The following is a 22,514-nucleotide window of genomic DNA, read 5'->3' as shown; positions in this document are numbered from 1 at the left end:
CAAAAAAGAAAATCTATGGTTTAAAATATACTGCAACATTATTATATGTTTTAGCTGTCCCAGTAAGGTTCACATTTTTATTATTTTATGGCGGAAAAAACATTCAAATTCAGTGTGCAGTAGTGGGTATAGTTTTATTTACTTAACATGTTTTATTGCACTAAATTTGACCCATCGTCAACACAACAGAAGCAATTCAGTGCAGATAACAGAGTTGTAAAAGCATTAGCCGATAAGCTGCGTTTACTCGTCTGCCATTGATGTCTGAGCCAAACACGGTCTCTTGCATTAAACGTCTCAAATAGCAATTAAAGCGAACTCTCCTCTCCTAAACCAACAACAAAGTGCAAATTTGAACATTTAATTTATTTGCAAAGAAAAGATAATTAATTTCATATCCCACATTCCTATTTTCATGCCGTTACAATTTTCAAATAAAAGAAGCTTGCACAAAATTATATTTCTTTTTTATACTAGTTACATTTGCAAGCTTTTTGCCATATAAATTAAAGGCACGTGTAAACACATATTCACAACTTGTACATAGATGTGTATCCCTGTATGTGATATTTCACCTTCATTTTTAAATATATTTATCGCACATTCACCCTCAATAAAGCAAAGAATCTTTGGTTAGTGTAGCGTATAAGTGAATATGTGATATATCTTGAGGATTATTCCTTCCAGGAGAGGAAGTAGAGCTTTCCCTGTCCGTCGCCACAAACCAGTTCAGAGGGTTTTTCAGGGTTCATCTCCAAATGCAGAACAGGACCTCCACACACAAACATACCCACCTGCAGGACGAGGAAGAAAAATAAACCAGCTTAGCTTAGCATATTATATCTATATCTGGTTTGTTTAAATCTGTAAAAGAAAGTCTAAAAACATTACTTTAGTACGGTGGGTTATGTGCCGTTTCCCAAGATGTCACACTTTTCTTTTAAGACTAGCGTACCTGTTTCTTGGTGTTTCTGTCCCACAGCTTCACCGTCCTGTCATAGGAGGCCGAGATGATGGTGCGTTCAGTGAGTTTCAGCACACTGATCCTATCACTGTGGGCCTGGGGGAAAAACATCGACGTTATCATTTAAAACAATACAAAATGACGCGCTGGCTTAAGGCAACGGCCAATTATTTTGGTTTTTGACAGTTGGTTGAACAAAACAAAGTATCTGTAGATGTCATCTTGTGCTCTAGGACATTGTGATGGCCATTTTTCGCAATTGTGTGACATTTTATACACTTATTCTGTTTCAGAGGCTCTTACAGGTATTTTGCTGCTCCACGAGGAAATCTCTGGAGGCTGGTTGAACCACATGTTGCCCTTTACGTCCCCACACACGACAAATTCTGAAAGAACATACGAGACATTGGATAATCACGCAATAAACCAACAAATGAAAATCTGACATGTACAAAGAAGTATGCTTGAAGTAAGAGTAGTAAGTGTAACAGCCGCAGTGGAAACAGTATTGACAGTAGATGTTAGTACCTTTGTCCAACATGACGGCGGTTATCAGGCTCCCCTTCTTCTTCTCCTCATCCTCCTCCTCCTCATCGGTCTGTAGGTTCAATGTACTGAAGGCTGAATTAAAAGGATATTTTGGGCCCATGGCAAACTGAGGAAAGAGGACAAAAGGCATCAATCAGCATTTACTATAAATAAAATATGTGGTACTCAGAGATGGGTACAAATACATCAAAAAGTATCTTTTGACAAATTACAAATACTTGCTTATCAAATGTATAAAAAAACAAACAGTAAATTGTCATTTGAAAATACAAAAGCACAAACAGACAATCCACATTTTAATTAACTGTTCAGTCTTACAGCAGAGTGAGAGACAGTAATAAACAACAAATGACAGAATACTCAAAAGATAATTAAATACATATTTTAAATCATTTTAAATGAAATACATAGAATATAGATATATACACACACACTCTATAGAGTGTATATATATATATATATATATATATATATATATATATATATATATATATATATATATATATATATATATATATATATATATATATATATATACACATACATATATATACATACATATACATACACACACACACACACACACACTCTATAGAGTATATATATATATATATATATATATTCTATAGAGTGTGTGTATATATCTATATTCTATAGAGTGTATGTATATATATATATATATATATATATATAGCTACAACAAAACATTCTGAGAATATTATTAGTATTATATAGAATATTATTAGTATTATATAGAATATTATTAGTATTATATAGAATATTATTAGTATTATATAGAATATTATTAGTATTATATAGAGATCAGTTGGACAAAACTCACAAAGAAGCCAATTCTGACTCCTCCGCCCTCCTCGCCCACCAGCCACATGCTTTTGTTGTCGTTGCGGATCATCCCCAAAATTCGGACACTTTGATTCCAACTGTAACACGAGACAAACAAACAAAAGCTTTAAAGTTTGTTTCATTATTTGGGGTTTAAAAAAAATAAAACGACTTTGTGTATAAGAAACAAAAAGCAACAGCACCATATCTGACTAACTGAGCTGAGCTGTGTGTCAATAGAAGCTGCAGACATTTAAAATTACATTTAAAAACAAAATCACTGTATTTACAAGCTGTGGTCCAGTAAATCAGAATCAGTATTCTGAAGCAGGGTACAGGGCTCCTATGAAGAATCAATATTTACCACTTTCAGCTAACTGGAGCGATTATTTATGTGAAATGTAATCAGAATATTTTCTTTCCTCCGTCTCAATTCAACAAGGAGAAATCTAAACTAAAATTCACGTAAAACTATGAAAACTTCAGACATTTCAGGAAGAAATTAGTTTTCTCTAAAATTCAAAAACCTAATAATCAGCCAACTTGGAAAATGATTGCTGGACAATGATTTTGAACAGCCTGCAGTGTTACCTGGTGATAGTGTGGGTCCAATCATGTTCACCAGATTTTGTGACATCAAATATTGTCCCAGTGTCTGACACACCGATCAGGACGGAGCAGGACAGGAGGCGGACCACTGGCTGCTTCACTGTGTACGTGGTCACCTTCACAAAGCTGGAGGCAAAAGAAACACAGGGACAGAGCAGGACTGGTTAGTGTGTAGAAAACAAACTAACCCAAAAACATCTTCTCCAAAATGTGTTCCGCTTCTTGTCACTTGGAGGTTTGAGCTTCACGGTGCAGAGAGATGTAGGTGCAGGGTTTGTCTTAAAGCATCTTTAAAAGTAGCGTGACGCCAAACCAAAGCAAGTTCAGGGAGTGATATCTTGAAAGAATTCAGATCCTATAAGCAGACATGATTTAGGTTTGTTGAAATGCTATCAAACCCCAACCTTACGTAGGCGTGCAAAGACTCAGAAGCAAATTCAAAAAGGTATAAAAGCTTTCAGTTTGTGTTTTGTTTTTATTCTATTGCTTCCCCAGGTTTGTTCATAACATCTGACTACATAAAGGTTTAAAAATGGCGTCCCGTATGGTAGCTTAGTAGTGCGACTGTTTTGCTGTTGTTCACCTTGCAGTGCTGTGTTGTTGATTCCAGACCAGCTTCCACACATCGACAGCAAGCTTCGTGTGGCTGACGGCAAACTGGCCATCAGGCATGGAGCAGATCGCTGTGACGGCGTCGTCTGAAACCTGACGCACGCCAACATACACAGCGTGTGATTAACACAGACACAAAGACATGTGTCCAGTGTACTGTACACACATCATTTCTTGAGCATGTCTTCACCTGCTTGTGGCCGACCAAAGCGCTGTGCTGCCATAATTCCAGAAAACCGGATTCATAACCAGCAAGAAGCAAATCTCCTCTCTGAGAGAAGCACAGAGCAGCGACAGAGCCTCTCAGACACGGAGGACTCTCTGTAAAGACAGAACAAACAGGTGAACTGGGACACACACACACACACACACACACACACACACACACACACACACACACACACACACACACACACACACACACACACACACACACACACACACACACACACACACCTCGGTGCTTTACTGTCTTTGTCTGATGTTTAATTCCAGTGTTCCTTCAGGAGAATTTCCCTGTGAATAACTTGATTAGAATTGTTGTTTTTATCCCTGAGTATTGTCTTTCAGGCTGCATTCAGACAGCCTGTCTGTTGCTGAGAGGCTGACGTCTGTAAAGCACTACTCTTCTCTCATGTACTTGCTGGACAATAACAGGACACTGTTTGTTTAAAAATACCTGAATCAATAAAAGTGATGGCGACAAAAACAGGATTTTGAAAAGTGAATGAGCCGCAGTGGAAATGACGCCCTTTGCTCATAAAAAATGTTATTTATTGTAGTTTAACTTCACACAGACGCAAATATTCCCTGCGATGACTGATAATGTGATGCAATAACATACAGTTAATTGCATATACGACATTATCAGTTGTATTTGCAGTTTTACGTAGCATATATACGTAGAATATAAAGTGTTACCGGTTGTCACCGTCCAGCATCGCAATGAGCGGTCTTTGGAAATAGTGAGGAATTCTGGGATTCCTTCTTTGAGAACAACTCCACATATCGCACCGCTGTGACCCTGGAAGGTGCTGACGTGCTCCACCTGCACGTAAAGATACAGAATGAGGATGAATGAAGGATGTCAGTGTTGCTCTGAATGTGGAACAAATCAAGTGTGTGAATAAAACTAAGACAACAATCATTTTGACTGACCTGTAGTGGTTTCCAGAGATGCACTGTGCCATCATCAGACGCAGTGATGACTGTCATGTCTTCTGGGGTGACTTCTTTCTTCTTATCTTAAAAACAAAGCAGGGATAAAATAAAAAGATTTAATAGTATGAAAGAGGAAGACACATTTAAGGTACGTTTATACTCATTACCTGTGTTTGGTAGGAGACAGCAGTGATGTATACGCTGCTTGTGTGCAGCAATGTGGCAGATTTCAATGTTTGTTTCCCAGTTCCAGACGTGCAGCGCTCCCTCTGCACAGCCGGCCATCACATACGGACCCTGCACACAGAAACACCAGGTCAACACAAAGAAAGAGACACGAGACAGACCTGCAGTGAAATCTCAACACTACACACAAGCTTATTTATGCCGCCGATAAAAATGAAATGCATAAAGTTCTTTCAGGGCAGAAGGAAGCAATACATCCTGTCATTTCTCTGATACATGTAGAACTCACCAGACAGCAGAGAGACGTGAGAGGGTTCCTCCAGGTGATTTCTCCCAGACGTTGGCCTGCCTGCAGATCCCATAAACAAAGCCTGGAGTCGTTCGAAGAGCTTATCTGGAACAGAAGAGGAGGCTGATGAAGACACGTTTATATATTTACAGTAATGTGTATATCACGGTAGCTCTAAAGCTCTACTCTGGGCAGACCTGTCACTCAGGTTAGTAACTTACCACACAGTCTGCAGTCCAAACACAGCCGGTGATCCAGTCTTTGTGAGAGTGAAGGAGCGACTTACAGAGAACAGCAGGAGACGAACTCACATCCCAAAGCATCAGGGCCTGGAACAAAGACACCCGTCAGTACGGAGGTACACCGACACATCTTTCTGTTCATCACCTCCCTGTATAATGCTGTAGTGATTCAGTACATTTGATATAATCTCACAGCACAAACACCTTGTACCTGATCTTTACCACCGGACAGTAGCTGTCCACCATCGGGGCTGAACGCCAGACAGGTGACCCCGCCACTGTGGCCCCTCAGAGCCGCACGAGGCTCAACAGAACAGTCGAGGGCCAGCTCGCTCAGCAGCCACAGAACGATGGAGAAGTCATCTGATTCAAATAATACGACAGTTATTAGTAGAAAGAGGGAGAAGGCAAAAGCACCTGAGAAATATACGACATTCAAACATTTAAAAAGGACATTGCTGTAAAACACTAAGTCATGTTTCCACTCGACCTCCAGCAGCACTTACCTGAGGCTGTAGCCAGGTATGTGGAGTTTTGTGCGAACGCCAGGATGGTGCCTGATTGCACGCCAAACATTCCCCACATTTCCAGGCCTCCCAGCAGCCCCTCCTCTTTTTCTTTCATCTTCCAGACCCTCACACGTTTGTCACTTCCTCCGGACAACAGCAACTCGGGTTCAGTCTGCTCTGCGTCCACAGCGAGCCACAGCAGCGAGAGGACGGACACGTCGAGGGACCCGGAGTCCCAGATCGCCTCGCCTACAAATAAAAACAGTTCAGGTCTGTTTCTTTACCAGATCCCTTTTGTGATTTTATATATTAGATTTGACTTTTCTTGCACGTAAACAAACCCGAGTCAAGACTGAAGAGTTTGATGCCGTCACCGTGGTAACCCACAGCAGCGAAGTCTCCATTGACGGCCACACACAGAGCAGCAGGCTCCGACGCCACAGACTTCAGCTTCTTCAGAGGAGGCTCCCGCTCGCACTGAAACACCCAATGAGAGGATCGATATGGTAAGCAAGCGCGCACGCACGCACGCACACACACACACACACACTAAGAAACTTACTTTATCAGTTTTTAAAACAGTGACCGAACGCCCAAGTCCTCCTGACCAGAGCTGGAGCTGTTTTACAGAAGGACAAAGAGACAAAGAGCGTATTTATTTCAAGATGAGAGACAATGTGCTCGTAAGAGGAAACAGGTGCAGCTGAACTTGTCCTGCATTGAATCTGTTTTACACATCTTAGTGGATTTTGTTTACAGTTAAAGTACTGACAGAACAGCTGATTGCAGTGATGCCTCACCATGTGATCAGAGCCGGCGCTCAGCAGCATGCTCCCTTCATCCAGGAAGGTGAGTGCCTCCGTGGCGCCGCAGTGAGCCTGGAAACAACCCACACAGGTGGAGCTGGGCACTGACCACACCCTGACCTCTCCAGAAATAGATCCGGAGCAGAGCATGGAGGAGGAGGGAGAGAAGGAGAGACTACGCACAGACCGCTGGTGACCGGACAGGGACTGAGGGGACAGACAGAATACAAATAGTGTGTGTGTGTGTGTGTGTGTGTGTGTGTGTGTGTATGTGTGTGTGTGGCTGTAACCTCGAGGCTGCACAACATGCTTTATAAAACTATGCAGTAATACTCCTGAAGAAAGTGTAACTCTTATAATGTTATTTTGTATCTTCTCTTCCAGTTACATAATAATGACTTTTAATTTGAAGTAGTGAGCATTGGGCGGACTTTAGCTCTCTCTACGACAATCTTAATAACTCACCGTTAGAGCTTTATTCTGTAGCCAGTTCCACACAATCACATTCCCATCCCAGCATCCAGCCGCCAGCAGGTGGCCCTCGCGGTCAAAGGTCACACAGTTCAGCGGGCTGGAGCTGGGCCGGGCCGCTACCTCATTACCTTTAGTAGAGGACCACACCTGAAAAGAAGGAAATCCCTTGGTCAGCATATTCAAGGATGGAGAACATTCATCAAAGCGTCATTTTAATGTACTGCTAATTATATATTGTTATAATCAGATCCCCATTAGCTGCAACACTGTGGTTTCTAGTCTTCCTTGGACACACAAGAGTAATTTAATGAGACTAACTTTCAGCATGAAGTCCAGAGACACAGTTACGAGATGCTTCCCATCTGCAGTGAGATCACTTGCTGTTATCACATTAGTGTGGCCCTCAATAAGAGCAGTCCTGCAAGGAGAAGATAAACAAGTCCGTTCATTTAAACATCACTAGCCTTGTGAAATATCGGAAGAAAAACCCGGCACTTGTACAGTCTGAGGTCATTTGTAAATTCTCTTCTCACCTGCAGCCGTTCCCGATGTCCCAGGTTTCTATTCGTCCATCAAAGGAGGTGGTAGCAAGACGTCCGTCATGTAGAAAGGCACAGCTCGAGATGCCGTCACAGCTGCTCACCAGCGATTTCACTTCCTGTTGGCAGCCGGGAGAGCGTTCACATTAGACATCCTTGTTGCTTTTCTCAGACATACAACACGACATATTTACAAGCTCCACTGCCCATTTCTGCAGGAATGTGTACATGAGACATCGGGGGTAGGGGGTACAAAACTGATGACAGACGAATGAGTTTTCACTGCGTCAGCATCAAAAGGAAAGATACGGTTGTGACGGAGGGATATCTAATTACTGACCTGCTGCATTTACACATGGACACAGTACCTGCAGTGTAAACGTGGTCAGATCTTCTGTGTGTGCATTTAAATGTACTGAATATTGTGTAAACATGTTTGTACCTGTCCGGTCTGAGTGCTGATGAAATGCAGCGTTCCCTGTCCGGTGCCAACCACCATCAGCTCTCCATCCAAGCTCACAACCACGCAGGTCGGTTCAGAGGAGAAGGTCGACACCAGCTCACTGCGAGGGAACACACGACACCATCGACACAATCCTAAACATTAAGACTGAATCAAACACTCAACATACACGGTTGAAAAGACAAAGACTATGTAGAAGCTGACAATGACACTCAAAGAGGATAGGGGGAACTTTTCTAGCGCACTTCTTCTAACCACCTTGCAGAGAACCTGCTCACCTGGTCTCCTGGAGACTCTTACTGTCATTGTTTAGCCACTCCACTACCCGGGTCCCTCCTTTTCCCGCCAGGCCTCGTGCCCAGGCGTGAGCAGAGGTCTCAGGGGGCTCGTTGAGGGCTTGCTGAACGAAAAGAGCCGGCCAGGAGGAGAGCAGGGGGCCGTGACGCCGCAGGAAACTCCAGCAGTCTTCTAGACGACCCTGGAAGCCAACTGAGAGCACAAAGAGAAACGTGTACGAAGAAGAAAACACACATGGCGGGAATTTGTTGAGAAACATATGTTCAAGCACTTACATGAGGATGCAGACATGTGCTTGTCATCTGCAGGAAGGGAAACATTTCATTTATCAAGGGGAGGTTTGCTGAGGAAACCTGGCCTTGCATCAATTTCAGATTCATTCAGGTGCACAAGCAGACAAACTCTCCGTCACCACATTCATCATACGGTAACGTAACGCACGCTCACCACACAAGCTGTAGGTCTCCAGGAGGTGGTGCAGGAGGCTGTGGCGCACGTTAGCATTCAGGAAGTAGAAGCTGGAGAGCAGGGATTGAAGCGCCTCCGGCTGGCCACTTTGAATCTGATCAAAGCCAAATAAAAAAAGGCTTTTAAAATCTACAGTAAATATTAAGAGTAACTCTGGAGGATTCCTGACCAGGATGAGATATTAAGACACACACACACACACACACACACACACACAGACACACACACAAGTGTCACATGTTATCATATAAACTGGATCAAAATAAAGTGCATTTCTGATTGAAGGGTTTTGAAAAGCGGCGTGATGAGTGTAATGCAGTGCTGACTGATACAGGAGACTTATTTATTGCTCATATTGTATAGAGTTTACGTTATGTGTTATAACATGTTGTGTGGTGATGACAGATCACTAACCAGGTTGGAAGGCAGCTGCATGACAGAGTTGGCCTCACAGTGAAGGAAGGTATCGGTGCCCTGGGAGTCGGCTAGTGCCCACAGATGAGCTGCATGAAGACACAGTATAGAGATACAAGAGTATATCAAATATACAGCGACTAATACTTACACTGCATTCACACAGACTGTGTGTACTTTACCTGCCAGGACGAGGTGAGCTCTGGTTCTGTCCCCGTCTGTTGGGAGGAGAAAGTCCTCGAAGGCCCTCCTCACCTCCGGATTGGTCAGAGCCAGCAGGTCATCAGTGTCGTGGCAATGAGACGGACCAATCAGACTGCAGGATCCAAACAGGTTTAATATCTCTTCCTCCTTTGGGATTGCTGTTTCTACTTTTACCCCACACCTGAGTATGCTGAATCTACACAGACTTGATTAATGCAATTTATAGTAAAGATATAAACGGAGCCTTGCTACACTTACTGCGGTGACTTGGTGCAAGAATACTTTGAGATTGTATCACTTGATCAGCCTGTCAGAGATTACGTCATGTATTTGCACTTATAGGGGACGCATACCTTTGTAAACTCTGCACTACACGAGTGAAAGTTGCCATGGGAATGCGTCCTTTGGGCTTCCTGGACAGCTGCAGTGCTTCCTGCCATGTGACCTGTGCGTCCCGTGAGGATAAGTCATTGCATGTGTTCAGAACAGAGTACAAGTCTCTCTCCCTCAGGCCTGTTGATGAAGAGGACAACATGCTGGAAATGACTGCTTTGGTTATAACGTCCCTTTAAATATCCTAGCACTGCCGTGTCTTCCAATCTACCCAATAAAGTTTTGAGATGATGCAACGACTTGACTCATCTTACCAGTGGGGCTGACGGTGAGAGCTGCCAGGGCCCAGCGGAGTCCCAGCATGCCTCTGTACTGCGTGCAGAGTCTGTCGAGGCTGTACTGAACCAACTGGCTGAGAGACTGAGGTAAGACCTGGAGGCTCTCCTTCAACTAACACACAAAGACAACGCTGTTAAAGCGAGTTCAATTGGTAGCAGCATAAACAACATATGCAAACATCTGCTTGTAGGAAGAGCCTAAAACATAATCAAGAACAGTGGATTATAAGTAAATAACAACTAAATATGTTCAGGATATTGCAACAATATTCTGTCCAGACTGAAATATCTCAACAGCTGTTAGAAAGATTGTCTTGCAATTACTACAGATGTTCACGGTGCTTATAGGATCAGTTTGAGTGACCTTGGTGATCCTCTGACCTGCTGTTGGCACTGAGAAGAAACATCAAAGTGTACCTGAACTGCATGAGGTTGACATTTATAATACTTGCAGGACTAATACTGTGTGTGTCGCTGTAATTAGCAAATATCAGCATGCCAACACACTACACCTGCTATAATATGATCACAGCATGCTTACGTGATGAGCATGTTAGCGTGCACAGCAGAGCAGTCTGCTTTTTATATCGTCATGAACATCTTCTATGTTATTCTTTACTGGTGTTACATATTGTAAGAAGGTTTCATGTAAGCAACCACCCAACACAAAGCAACAAGGGGAAATGAAACCTTATCAAAGGAGGCAAAGTTCCTCAAGTCTTCACAGGCCAGGTGCAGGTAGAGAGGACTCGCTGCTCCCTTCTTTGTGATCAGCGTCTGGAGCTGCATGAGGAGAAACGGCAGAGTCTTTAGCGTTAGATTAAAGAGTGTAGGGCAGACTGCTGAGAATCTACAGTACAGAGTGTTTACTACAGTGCAGAACACATAAGAAGAACCTGGTTGTTGAATGCGGAGTCACTGAGTTTCTTCCCGAAGGTGTCCAGCCCCTTCTGGACTATCTCCTTGCGGTCCGGCATGGTAAGCTGCCCCAGGGCAAACAGGACGGTGCTTCTTTTCTTGGCCAGAGTTTGTAGCAGTGCTGCTTGAGTTGTGATGCTCACCACCAAACAAACACCCTGAAAAGAGTATCTGTGTGTTACTGTCGCAGACAAAACCTAAAAGATTCAACCGTATACAAAGCAACCAGTGTTGTTTGTCAGCTTTGACGGTAAGAATGTCTCTGCTCAGAGTTGGTAGATACATTCAGGCCTCTCCATGTGAAGCTATAAAGATGTTTCAGCACCGTGGGGCCTCTTTCTCTAATATCTTGCATGTGCCAGTTGATCCTAATTAGCAGGTTAACACGCGGCCAATCCACATAAAGGTGCATGAGACTGCAGGGACGTGCGCACAGAAATCGGAAAGTCGAGTGAATTAAGTCAGAAATACTCAAACGAAAGTCTAAAGTTCGTTCAATAGTTCTGAAGTGGAGGTACTTCTGCAGCTGCATCAGCAGTGCATACAAAATAACACAAAGAAGACGCGTGGGATACTATTAGTCGTTTAGTGTAGTGTTCTTTTTAAAAAACTGTAGAATTGAACGAGAACAATTCTTTTTCACACAGTTCTTGAGTGTGCTCCGTGTCAGAGACGTCTGATCATCCTCTCTAGAAGAAGTGTGTGTTTTAGTAACTGACCTGTGGCAGCTGCTGTGGGATCCAGTCAGCGCTGAGCTGACCTCTGCCATCTTGGACAAGATCCGCCCCATCAACGAGCAGCACCAGAGGCGTCTTCCTCTTCTTCATGTCACTCAAATTGGAGTAAAATTCTGACAGCAGATCTCTGCGATCACAAAGTATTAAAGATAAAAGCAACAGCTGTGAGAACAATATGACGTACACAAACTATTTTAAAAAGGACAATTGAAAGTCTAACTACTTGTAAGAATGGGGGAGAGGGGATTCCTCTTCAGTGTCTTTCATCTTTCTCAAACACTGAACGAGGCATCGGAGCAGGTTTTCCACAGAGCGTGCTGATTGGCTGACAGCTGTAGAGTAGGAGATGACATCACAGACGAGGTTCTTCCTGGACTTTACTCCAGTCCTGAGGCTGTCTGCCAGAGCAGCCTGTGTGGAGAGACATGCATGTGGGTGGCAATGCTTCCTATGTGGAGAACTTACAGCCAGTTACCAGTTTAATAGGTACACCTGGCTAAACTAAGGCAGGCTAATACAACAATGCACTATGTCCTTCCTTAAAGGCAGGTTTAAGGTTATGATGTTGAGGTTTTATTCAAGCACAAATGTGAAGAATTCTCTCGTTCCAGCTTCTCCAATGTGAGTATTTGCATGTTTTCTGGGTTTAATATGACTGTAAATTGAATCTTTGGCTTTTGGACTCTTGGTCAGACAAAATGAGAGATTTGAAGATGTCTTCTGAGGAATTGTACCAGACAATTTCTTGACATTTTAGAACAAACTATTAATCAATTAATCCAGAAAACAGAATCTAAGTGATGATAATGAAGCATTTTAGTTTCTCCACAAGCAGTCATGTGGAGTTTCTGTTACTCTTATATACTCTAATTTAATGTAATGTAATTCCTTTCAGAAGTTTACCATGAAGACAGTTTTGCCCTCCCCAGCTCCTCCCTCCACCACCATCATCCCTCCTTTGGTCTGCGCCTGCTCCACCATCTCCACAGCCGCGGACAGCAGCTTCGCCCTGCCGAAGAACTGCCTCTGCAGCGCCCCCTGGTGCACCTCCTGCTCCATCACGTCGGACAAAGCTTCGGCCTCCTCATCCTCCTGCCACAACGCAACACAATGAAGTCAAGTTACCAATAGCGCCGCCTCCTCCAGCTACAAAATGGAAGTGCTGCTTCCATATTTCGACATCATTATGATGCCATTCTGCACAATACTTCTGATACTTGTGGTAATGACTAACTTCCACAAACTGCTTCACTACAGCCGTCCACAGATCTTCCAGCACGGCTTTTCCAAAGTCCTCCAGGTTTTTCAGATATGGTTTCCCCTCCACAACGCCTCCCCACTCACACGAGTAGCTAGGGCAGAAAACAACTATGAAATAAAGATGATGTTTCAGAAAGCTTTTACCATTTATTCTTAAATATTGTACTTCACCACTTTATACTGAAAGTCCCAACGCTTTGTATTCTGAAAGTACAGTTAAGTGTTGTTTTAATAGCACGGCTTCAGTGCAGGAGGGGTATAACACAGAGGACTCACTCTTCAGTGACCTTGACTTCACTGGCTCGGATCCTTGTCTTCAGAGAGGCCATTTTATGCTCTGCCTCCTTTGACTCAGGGACAAAGTCAGACCTCCACGCCACCGGAACGGACCTGAGAGATAACCAACGGATGAAATTAAAAACATAAATACTTAAATGTTCATCCTATGACTGTAAAATGAATTGGTAGGGGTCAGTAATTCATTTAAATTACTAATGTTTGACACTTAAAGTGGCAATAGACAACTTATTTTGCTTTAAGTAAATGTTGCTGTAGAATAATGACACCATGTGCGTTCAGATTGGTTCCCTGTAAGCCGTGTTTCACGATGCACTTCTGGGTACAATCACCCGAGAAAATAAAGACTTGAATAAAAGCACAAAGTCGTGGAAAAGCACAGTCAAAAGTGAAAAGTTTAGACACATTGTGATGTGTGAATGTGAGCCGGGGTTCACCTGGAGATCTTTGGATCTCTGAAGTAGCAGAACATCCGCTGCTGTGCTGTGTCGGGGTAAAGCGCCTGGAACTGACGGATCTCCATCTCTGTGATGGACAGGCCTGCCGGGGCCGACTCCAGCTGCACGCATGAAGTCAATTATGCTTTTCAACTATTTTAAAGAACATCTTAAATTGAAATTGTAGAACGACACCTAAAATCTGAGAGCTTCCATCATTCATATATAATACTGAGAACATTGTGTACACAACTCATGTCATCATCACAAGTCTCACCCAGCTGTGCTGCGGCAGGTCAGGGAGGACAGGTTTCAGAGGCACCAGGCCGTACCGCTCCCCCAGGATGCCGACCATCATCTGGCTGCGACACACCTCTGACAGGCACAGCTCGATGGCCCGCTCTGACTCCTCCTCCGTCACACCCCAACGCAGCTCCACCTCCTGCAGGTAGAGGCAGTGTGACGCGGCACGGCGTCGGAGCTCCGGGAACACGCTCCGCACCAAGATGTTGCGCTCGGTGTGCATGTCTCTGAAGGTGGAGGAGATAAACACGCGCACTCCTCGCCACCTGACAACAGAGGGAGGGAAAAGGCGGGAAAAATGAAATGTCTACTGGCCTTCAACGTTAAGCAGAAAACTGCTCAGATTTGCCACAAAATAAAATATTACCTTAACTTGGGGCTGGCGGGTATTTGGACGACATCGTTCGTGGTCTGAGGGCCTTCAGCGCCCTCTGGTGGTGGGACTTTGTACAGTTTGTCTAAATGCTCCACATGGTCCAGCAGCCTGGAGGATCCTCGTTCTGCAACAAACCTGGTCAAACAGTTCAACATCAACTCTTATTCACTTCTTTGGCGAGAGATCAGAAGTTTATTACCACTCTCATGTCGGGAGGATAAATATGAAGCTAGCAGCTAGCAGACAGTTAGCTTAGCTTAGCATAAAGACCAGAAACATGTAGCCTGGCTCTGTCCAAGGGTAACAAAGTCCATCTACCAGAACATCTAAATCTCACCAATGAACACGTTAACATTAACAATTGAAGGGAAAACATTACAATCTGTCGTTTTACTGGGGGTTAGACTATTTCTTGGCAAGGACCAGCAACTTCATGGTTTCAGTTATTAAACAGATTAAACTATAAGTTAGATTAAACACAACGTGTTGAGTAATGAGCGTTGGAGGTGCTGGTCGGTGGATTTAGTTGCTTAAAAAGTGAGTCAGTCTATCTGATTCTCCTCCCAACATTTGGCAAGAGAGTTCCTACCATTACCAATAAATAATAATCAGAAAACACTCAATTATTTAAAATCATATTTTAAAAAGAGCAACCAGACATTGTACCTCAGCATCTGTTCACTGAAGCCCGACAGCTTCACACAGTTCCTGTCAGAGACGAACTCTGACGGTCTGCAAGGAGACAACAACAAAAGCGTTCACGTGAGAAGCAGGAAGGGAAACAGAAACCAGACGATTTATTGTGCTGCTATAAATACGTCTACATTACTGTACATGTCTGCAAACAAGCACATATTTAACATGCTGAAAGAATGTTGTTAGAAAACAGAGATGGTTCATTTTAAAAGGGTGTGATGCAACTTTAGTTTCCCAATACTGTCAGAGATATGAGTAGAAGCGGTAGGAAGTAGGAAGTTGGAGCATTACCGCTCTGACAAGAAGATTTGCACCACGAGGGCTTTGTTGTTCACTTCCTTCCTGTAGCGGTTGATCACCCACTCGATTTCATGATTGAGCCAAGAGTCAGTCAGCACTATGATGTTGTCCACCTGGGATACAAAAGCAAGTGAGGTCAAGGGTCACAAGGAAGCATCTTGTACTCCGGTACTGGCTCAGCAAATATCACAGAGTCACAGTGCGAGCAGTTTAAGACCCGTTTGCAGGACTTGATGTTCTGCACATTTTAATATAGAGATGTGTTTCAACTGCAATCAATTCAGAAACAAGTCTCACCTGCAGGCGAAGGATATTATAACCAGGCTTGGGGAGTAATGGGGTGTTAATTAAGATACAAGGAAAGTAAACTACAATCTGTTAATGTTACAGAAAAATAAGCAATGATAGGATTTCTGATACATTTAGTAAAAATGGGGATTATTAGCAGCAATAAAACTTTAAAATACAATTAAAAATGGTTGAATTATTTTGTATGTAGAGCAGAAAAGGGGAATAACATCACATAATAGTGAAAGATATCGCAAAGCAAGATGGTTTGCACACATTTAAATTCATCAAGATTATTCTTTATGGTGAGTGTGGAAAGACGGTTCATAGGAAATGTGCGAAACGCTTTAAATTTCTGCTCCAGCAAAAATATAATACGGGATAAAACTGGGAAATTAGGTTATGAAGGTTAATTTAATCCTAACAAGAAACTTCAATGGCATAAGTCACGTACATTTGTTGCACTCACCTTTTGGTTCTTGGTGAACATCGAGGATAAGAAAGAGGTGACATTATCGTCACTTGGCTTTTCTGAACAAGCCTGCGAAAGAGAAGTATTCATTAATAAAAAGCACAATTCAATGACCAGAAACGTCCTTCACGACGCAGCTCATCTGTTCAGTATCACTCTTCATGAATAACATGATGCTGGTAACAGTTGGTAAAAGTTGAATGACATGAAACCTTTGCTTGCTTAATGACACTCCTGACATTATCCAGAAGAACAGCAGACTTCAGCTCGACTTCTTCAGCGTGACTCCACCCTACGACGCAGAGCGCACTGTCCTCGGCACTGCTGCCGATCATCAGAGACAGCAACGCTGCCAGCTCCATCATCTGAGAGAATGCAGAAGATGGGAGAGATTTACAACAACAAGTGAAATCAACTAATTGGTAGTGAAGTCATTCACATGTGTTGTTGCTAAACCAGAAGAAAGCAGGCGCTCACAGAAGGAGTCAGTTTGTCCTCCGGGTTTGTCTTGCTCTTTCTGCGCTGTTCTTCTTCCTGTTCTTCTTCCTGTTCTTCTTCCTGTTCTTCTTCCTGTTCTTCTTCCTGTTCTTCTTCCTGTTCTTCTTCCTCTTCCTGTTCCTCTTCCTTGTCCTCTTCCTTGTCCTCTTCCTTGTCCTCTTCCTTGTCCTCTTCCTTGTCCTCTTCCTTGTCCTCTTCCTTTTCCTCGTCTTTTGCTCGTCTTTTTGCTCGGGGTCTGGTGGGAGGCAGAAGTCCTGTTTCGTATACTTGCCCTCGAAGTTAGAGGACATTAAGATAACGGTCCGTCCGGGGAGCGGGGGCACGTTGTAGCGACAGGAGAGCTCCACCGCCGTCTCCAGAGCTTTGCGGTAACGGTCCAACAGCACAACAGTGAACTCTCTCTGACTGGATGCACAGACACAGAAACAGCCGTGTTAATTAAAGTATACTTTTCCAAACACATTTTTAATCTGAGCAATTTGTAGCCAATAGTTGAATTCTATTGTTTCTGCATGTTGCACTTTGTTTGGCTTATTTGAAGCAGTTATTTAATTTATACTCTACTAATATTTGTTCTGTTTATTTGAATCTACTGCTGATTCTCTCACTTTCTGTGCTCCTGAAATATCCTTCCCCAGCGATGGTATCAGCCACAAACAACCGAAACAATTCTCACTTTCAAACCATCAGAGACGCTGAGCCTCAAAGGAAATGTTCATACTTGGCCTTCAGCAGCTGGTCCTTCTTCGCTCGGTACAGTCGATAGATGAACGGCACTCCGAGTGTCACCTTGATCCGGCTCCTCGGAGTCGTGTCCCATTCCTTGGTTTTGAAGCGCTTGCTCTTGGGAATCTTTTTGAGGATGCTCTTCAGGATCTCTTCAACGGGGGGGACTGCTTGCTCTGATACTACGGCTGGAGGACAGAGAGGTATAGAGGAGGACGCCATTAAACTGAATAAGTGGAACCACGTCTTCTACCTGAAGGAGAAGCGTATTTAATCTGACTGTCAGGAGTGTTCGTGTACAGCATCTCACCCAAAGTGTTCAGCTCCATGATGACTTTGTAGGCCGTGAGGAATCTGATGGGAAACTGACGGCTCTGAATAACTGCTTTCTGTGAACGCATCAAAAACACAAAGTTTATAAACCGTCACCACAAATATTAAACTTTACGGCCACTGGTTTCACTCGGTTAAAGCTCACCTTGTTGGTCAGTCTGCTGAGGATGATGTTGTGATGAGCCTCACTGATGCCTTTAGTGATCATGTTCCTCAGGTTCCTCAGCATGGCCATGAATGGAAGAGACTTATTGTCTGCACAGGAGAGACATTATTCATCAGGAGTGTAAGATGTATACAGTATCCCGCTTTAAGAAGTTTAAACTTAATATACATTTATGCATTGTGTGTGTGTGTGTGTGTGTGTGTGTGTGTGTGAGAACTCTGCAGACCTATGAGCTTCTCCCAGGTGGCGGCCTTGTTGCCCTCCAGGCTGAGCAGACGTTCCCACGTCTCCGGCACTTTGAGCTTCATTCGCTTCCCGGCTCTCTCCCTGTCCCACCTGCCCTTCATTCCACTGCGGGTGAACGTCTTCAGGTCTGCAGGATATCTGACACAATCACATTAAAAAAAAAAAAGAACGAGGGCGAGCCCAAAGAAAGCCCAGTGGTAAAGTTAGCGTGTTACTTTTCTATCTTCATATTGTCTAAATAAATGAATACAATGTTTGTTCTTTTCTTAATAAGGAGCTTTCAGTGACCCCGTCGTGAAGAGATCAGAACTCTCGTCCAGGTCGCTGCACTCATTTACATTTCCCCAACAGATGCTTTTTTGTGAGAGTCAGTCAAGTAAGTAAGTCTCTCTCCCTCTCTGAGTCATCAGTGTGTAGTGTGTAATGTGGTGTGTGTGTGTGTGTGTGTGTGTATGGCTTACTTTTTCCCCAGAATGGCCATAACATGTTCAGCCGGTTCCTTAATGTGAAGCCTCTTGATCATCTTCTTTATACTGAACTCAGTCTGCTTTTTATCCACCACCACTTTGCTGTCATTTGACTTTGACTTCACCTGCACACACACACACACACACACACACGCACACACACACACACACACACACACACACACACGTTTTAGATCGTAAGGTTTCAGAGAAAAAGCACGTGTTTGGGAATAAGTGAGCATACGACGAGAGTTTGTAAACACAAGTTTTGATGTTGTTAAATGCTGAAAAAGGAGAAAAATGAGTAATTGAATATAGAAATGTTCATTTGATGGGTGAAGTATTCCTTCAAGAAGACACCAAAGTAACTGAAAATGTAAAGATATCCAAAACACTTATTTAGTGGCACGATAGAAAAGTGCTTTACGCTGACTTACAAACTTCTCCAGAAGAAATTCTTCTGATCGGAGCAAGTCCGCCCACTTCTTCAGCTGCTCAGCCGTCGGTTTCTGGAAATATAAGATAGTGCACGCAGGACAAACCACGCAGTGATGAAGAATATTTGAGTGTTCACTTACAGAAATGAGTGTATTGTACTAAAACAGCAAACACAAAGTTTCATGAAGTGAAAGCAGAGAAACTCTAACACTGATTTTAGTATTATTAGGTTTTCACATTGAGTTAAATGAACATAGACGAGTGATGCTCCTGTACCTTGGCTTTGCTGCTCTTGTTGTTGCGGTTGTGTTTACAGCGGTGTTTGCGCGTGTTGTATTTGGCCAGCTGAAACTCGTTGAACTGTTTGAACTTGTCAGCCATCGCCTTCTTCAGGCACATTGGCAGTGAGCGGCTGAAGCACTGGAAACACAAACATGGTGTTAAGACGCGACAGAACTCACTCACATGTCACCTTTCAGGAGACGCTCGCTCAGACTCACTGCACTATAGATTCTGACTACTTCCAGCCAATCTGAGGGCAGCTGGACGGCAGCGCAGAAGTATCTGCGGACATGTGACTTGGAGGCGGGCTGATTGGCAGCCAGAGCCAATAAGAAGTTTGCCGTGATGCGGATGTTCAACTCCTGTCGAGTGTAAACTGCCACCTGAATGGTAAAAGAAAGAACAAGCACGATGTACATGACATGATTAGAACTCTTCACTGTCATATCGTGGGCCGTCTGTCTGAAAACGTATTCCTCTGGCGAAAAAGAAGATAACACAACGATTAATATGAAAGAAGACAAATGCTTCATATACCGTGTTGTCATCGAAGTGGATTCTTCACAGTTGTATAATAAAATAATTCCGTTTTCTATTAAATCTTGCATTTCTTAGCAACATATCTTGAGTGTTTTTCTGGGTTGTTTTGCGTGATTGTTTGACTATTATCAGTTTTGTTACGAGGAGCTACAATGCAGTTTGACATACAAATAAAAATGCCTTCAGATACAAACACCTGCGCACACTAACCCACACAGACAGACATGCAAACTCACCTTGAGAAGAAACTGTGGGTCACTGTCAGAAATGTCTTTGGCCAGGTTTGTGATCTTTGTCCAAACACTGTTCTCTGAGTCCCAGTCCGTCTGTCCTGGAGCTGTGCTCTTGTTGACCAGGGAGCAACACACCAAGTTCAGCAGCAGATACTGAGGAACGGACAGAAGGACAATGAAGTATGTGTTACACTCACTTTAAATCAACACATACAATAAGCACACAGGAATATAATGTGCAGAGAAATGCTACACTTGCAAAGACAGCAACAAAAAGGAGACTGTGACATGAATACGTTGTGTAAAATATGTTCTCCTACCTTTTTATCTTTCAGCTCCTCTTCAACACTTTCATTTCCTCTATCAATCTCAGCAAATCCCTCCTGTCTGATGACCATCGTGTGTTCCAGCTCCTGGTTGTCCAACTCTGTTTCCAGAGCAGGTAATTCCATGGCTGTCCCAGCATCATCCTCCTGCTCTTCTTCAGTCGAAACATAATCTTCATCAGAATACTGCAGATGAAAAAGAAAAGTTTCACTGAAACAGTAATATCACCCAACGGGATGCATCAAAAATGGAGTTCAAATAAGTTTTGTATTAGCAGCCAAGGGCATTTAATTTGGACTATTTTAGAACATTTCATGTACCACACTTATTTCTTCAGAAGAGGACTGCATCACTTCAGATGTATCCTCCCTGCCTTCGTCTCCTCCATCGTCCCTCTTCTGTTCTCCACCCGGAGCAGGATGGAGGAATGAAGAAGGATGAGAGCAGCGATTGAGCAGAGAACTGCTGGCCACGGATGTGGAGAGCAGAGAGGCATTAGGGACAGATGTAAAGGAGGTGAGGGAAAAGGAGAGACCAGGTGAATGGGTACTTAGGAGCTTGTTCTCTGTACTGAGGAGAGGAGAGGGGAGGGGCGGCGAGAAGGGAAACGTGGAGAGAAGGGAGGATGAGGTGGACGACAGGATGGAGGGCTGGAGAGAGGGGCAAGAGGAAGGCTGTGCTGCAAAGAGTGTGGAGGTTTGAGTTAAGAACTTATTCTCCAGATTCGGAGGAGCATAGTTGGAGGACAAACTTCTCCCGCATGTGGTCTGCTGCTGCTCTCCTTGGGCCACATTTGTGCGATGCAAAGTGAGCGCCCTCATCCCTGCAGAGAAACACATCCATCAGAGGGTCAAAGGCTGTCACAAACAGAGCCTCCAAATCCTACATGGCATTGAATATAGAGAGAAGCAACTCTGCAGCATTCCTCCAACAGTTTGAACAAACAGTGTGCGTTAAGGGTGTGTTGCAGCAATATAAAGGGTTCAAAGTCTGGAAACTATCAGTATAAGGCCACACAGACTTTTCACATTAGACAGCATAATGCATAGATAATATGCAAAAAACAAGTCACAGCATTATACTTCAGTTCTGGTTCTGGTTCTTGCTGCAGGCCAAACACTCAGCTGAAGACTAAAATAAAACTCTTTCACTAAAAGAAAATGCTTGAAAAAAATACCAACAAGTTTCAAGTTGATCCAAAGCTAAGTTAATAAATATTAAGTCATATTTTATATCTATTCATTTCATAATGGCATACTTTTTTAAAGACTAGTCATGGGCGTGGTGATAAGCTATGAAACGACAACATCAAACGCAGAAAACTCAGCGGAAAGAAACACAATTTAAATAGTAAATAACAATTTAAAGTCCACGGGAAGAGCGATGTCCTCTTGTGTATAATGTTACCTTATGATGCACTGCAGTGTTTCAATCAGTCTGACGCCTATTGAACTTACTCTGTACTGTGTGTCGTCTTCCTCCTTCTTCTTCTTCTTCTTCTTCGTTTGTTTTTAAAGGCGGTTTGCATCCACAAAGGTTGCATTACTGCCTTCTACTGGAGTGAAACTAAAACTAAATTCTCCCAATCTCTTAATATAACTGAAAGAAAAGTAAATACATAATAATAAGTAAATACAAAATGTTTTCCAACCCCTCCTTGTTAACAGCTAGTAAAAGGACATGAAAGCCTCTCCAGTAGTTAACACCATATCCAAAAACTTTCTTGCAGCATCATCAACTATATTCTTTTAGATCTTCTTTCTGTGTCAGCAGGACAGTTTAAATGTTATAATCTTACAAACAGTATTCCTCCTACCTGATGTGTTCTCCCTTAACTCTTGATTCTTCCTTTCCTAGTTGCTTCCTCATGACTT

At 43.2% G+C, this 22,514-nt stretch overlaps 1 protein-coding gene across 1 annotated transcript; it reads right to left on the bottom strand.

The window, feature by feature from the left end:
- Nucleotides 1-108: 108 nt before the first annotated feature.
- Nucleotides 109-22,138, bottom strand: tep1 (telomerase-associated protein 1). The gene is made up of 57 exons (XM_029453628.1): nt 22,048-22,138; nt 20,961-21,463; nt 20,634-20,825; nt 20,317-20,466; nt 19,759-19,923; nt 19,535-19,678; nt 19,258-19,329; nt 18,815-18,945; nt 18,334-18,491; nt 18,087-18,196; nt 17,919-17,997; nt 17,604-17,796; nt 17,100-17,287; nt 16,862-16,944; nt 16,597-16,749; nt 16,382-16,453; nt 15,616-15,737; nt 15,295-15,360; nt 14,620-14,763; nt 14,227-14,518; nt 13,950-14,071; nt 13,492-13,605; nt 13,190-13,307; nt 12,859-13,047; nt 12,179-12,366; nt 11,938-12,082; nt 11,197-11,376; nt 10,991-11,083; nt 10,277-10,412; nt 9,983-10,142; nt 9,608-9,741; nt 9,426-9,514; nt 8,991-9,105; nt 8,819-8,845; nt 8,525-8,735; nt 8,226-8,346; nt 7,778-7,902; nt 7,563-7,662; nt 7,236-7,391; nt 6,765-6,977; nt 6,527-6,583; nt 6,306-6,441; nt 5,962-6,213; nt 5,667-5,818; nt 5,435-5,542; nt 5,214-5,318; nt 4,906-5,035; nt 4,736-4,821; nt 4,499-4,625; nt 3,768-3,898; nt 3,549-3,670; nt 2,948-3,091; nt 2,355-2,454; nt 1,493-1,619; nt 1,268-1,350; nt 956-1,060; nt 109-794 (listed from the first exon to the last, which is right to left on the bottom strand). The coding sequence occupies exons 2-57, from the start codon at nt 21,459-21,461 to the stop codon at nt 675-677; spliced, it is 7,836 nt and encodes a 2,611-aa protein (XP_029309488.1). The 5' UTR covers nt 21,462-21,463; nt 22,048-22,138; the 3' UTR covers nt 109-674.
- Nucleotides 22,139-22,514: the final 376 nt, after the last annotated feature.

The sequence above is a fragment of the Cottoperca gobio genome, chromosome 17, assembly GCF_900634415.1.
Source record: "Cottoperca gobio chromosome 17, fCotGob3.1, whole genome shotgun sequence".
In the NCBI taxonomy this organism is placed as follows: domain Eukaryota; kingdom Metazoa; phylum Chordata; class Actinopteri; order Perciformes; family Bovichtidae; genus Cottoperca; species Cottoperca gobio.
The sequence above is the reverse complement of the archived record's forward strand: the minus strand, read 5'-3'. Positions and strand labels throughout refer to the sequence as shown.

Excerpts from the sequence above, each read along its gene's own strand:
- tep1 (XM_029453628.1), bottom strand. The coding sequence starts at position 21,461 with ATGAGGGCGCTCACTTTGCATCGCACAAATGTGGCCCAAGGAGAGCAG. Across the intron at positions 19,679-19,758 it reads TAGTCAGAATCTATAGTGCA|TGCTTCAGCCGCTCACTGCC; the intron begins GTGAGTCTGAGC and ends TTGTGTTTCCAG. Across the intron at positions 9,515-9,607 it reads AGCTCACCTCGTCCTGGCAG|CTCATCTGTGGGCACTAGCC; the intron begins GTAAAGTACACA and ends GTCTTCATGCAG.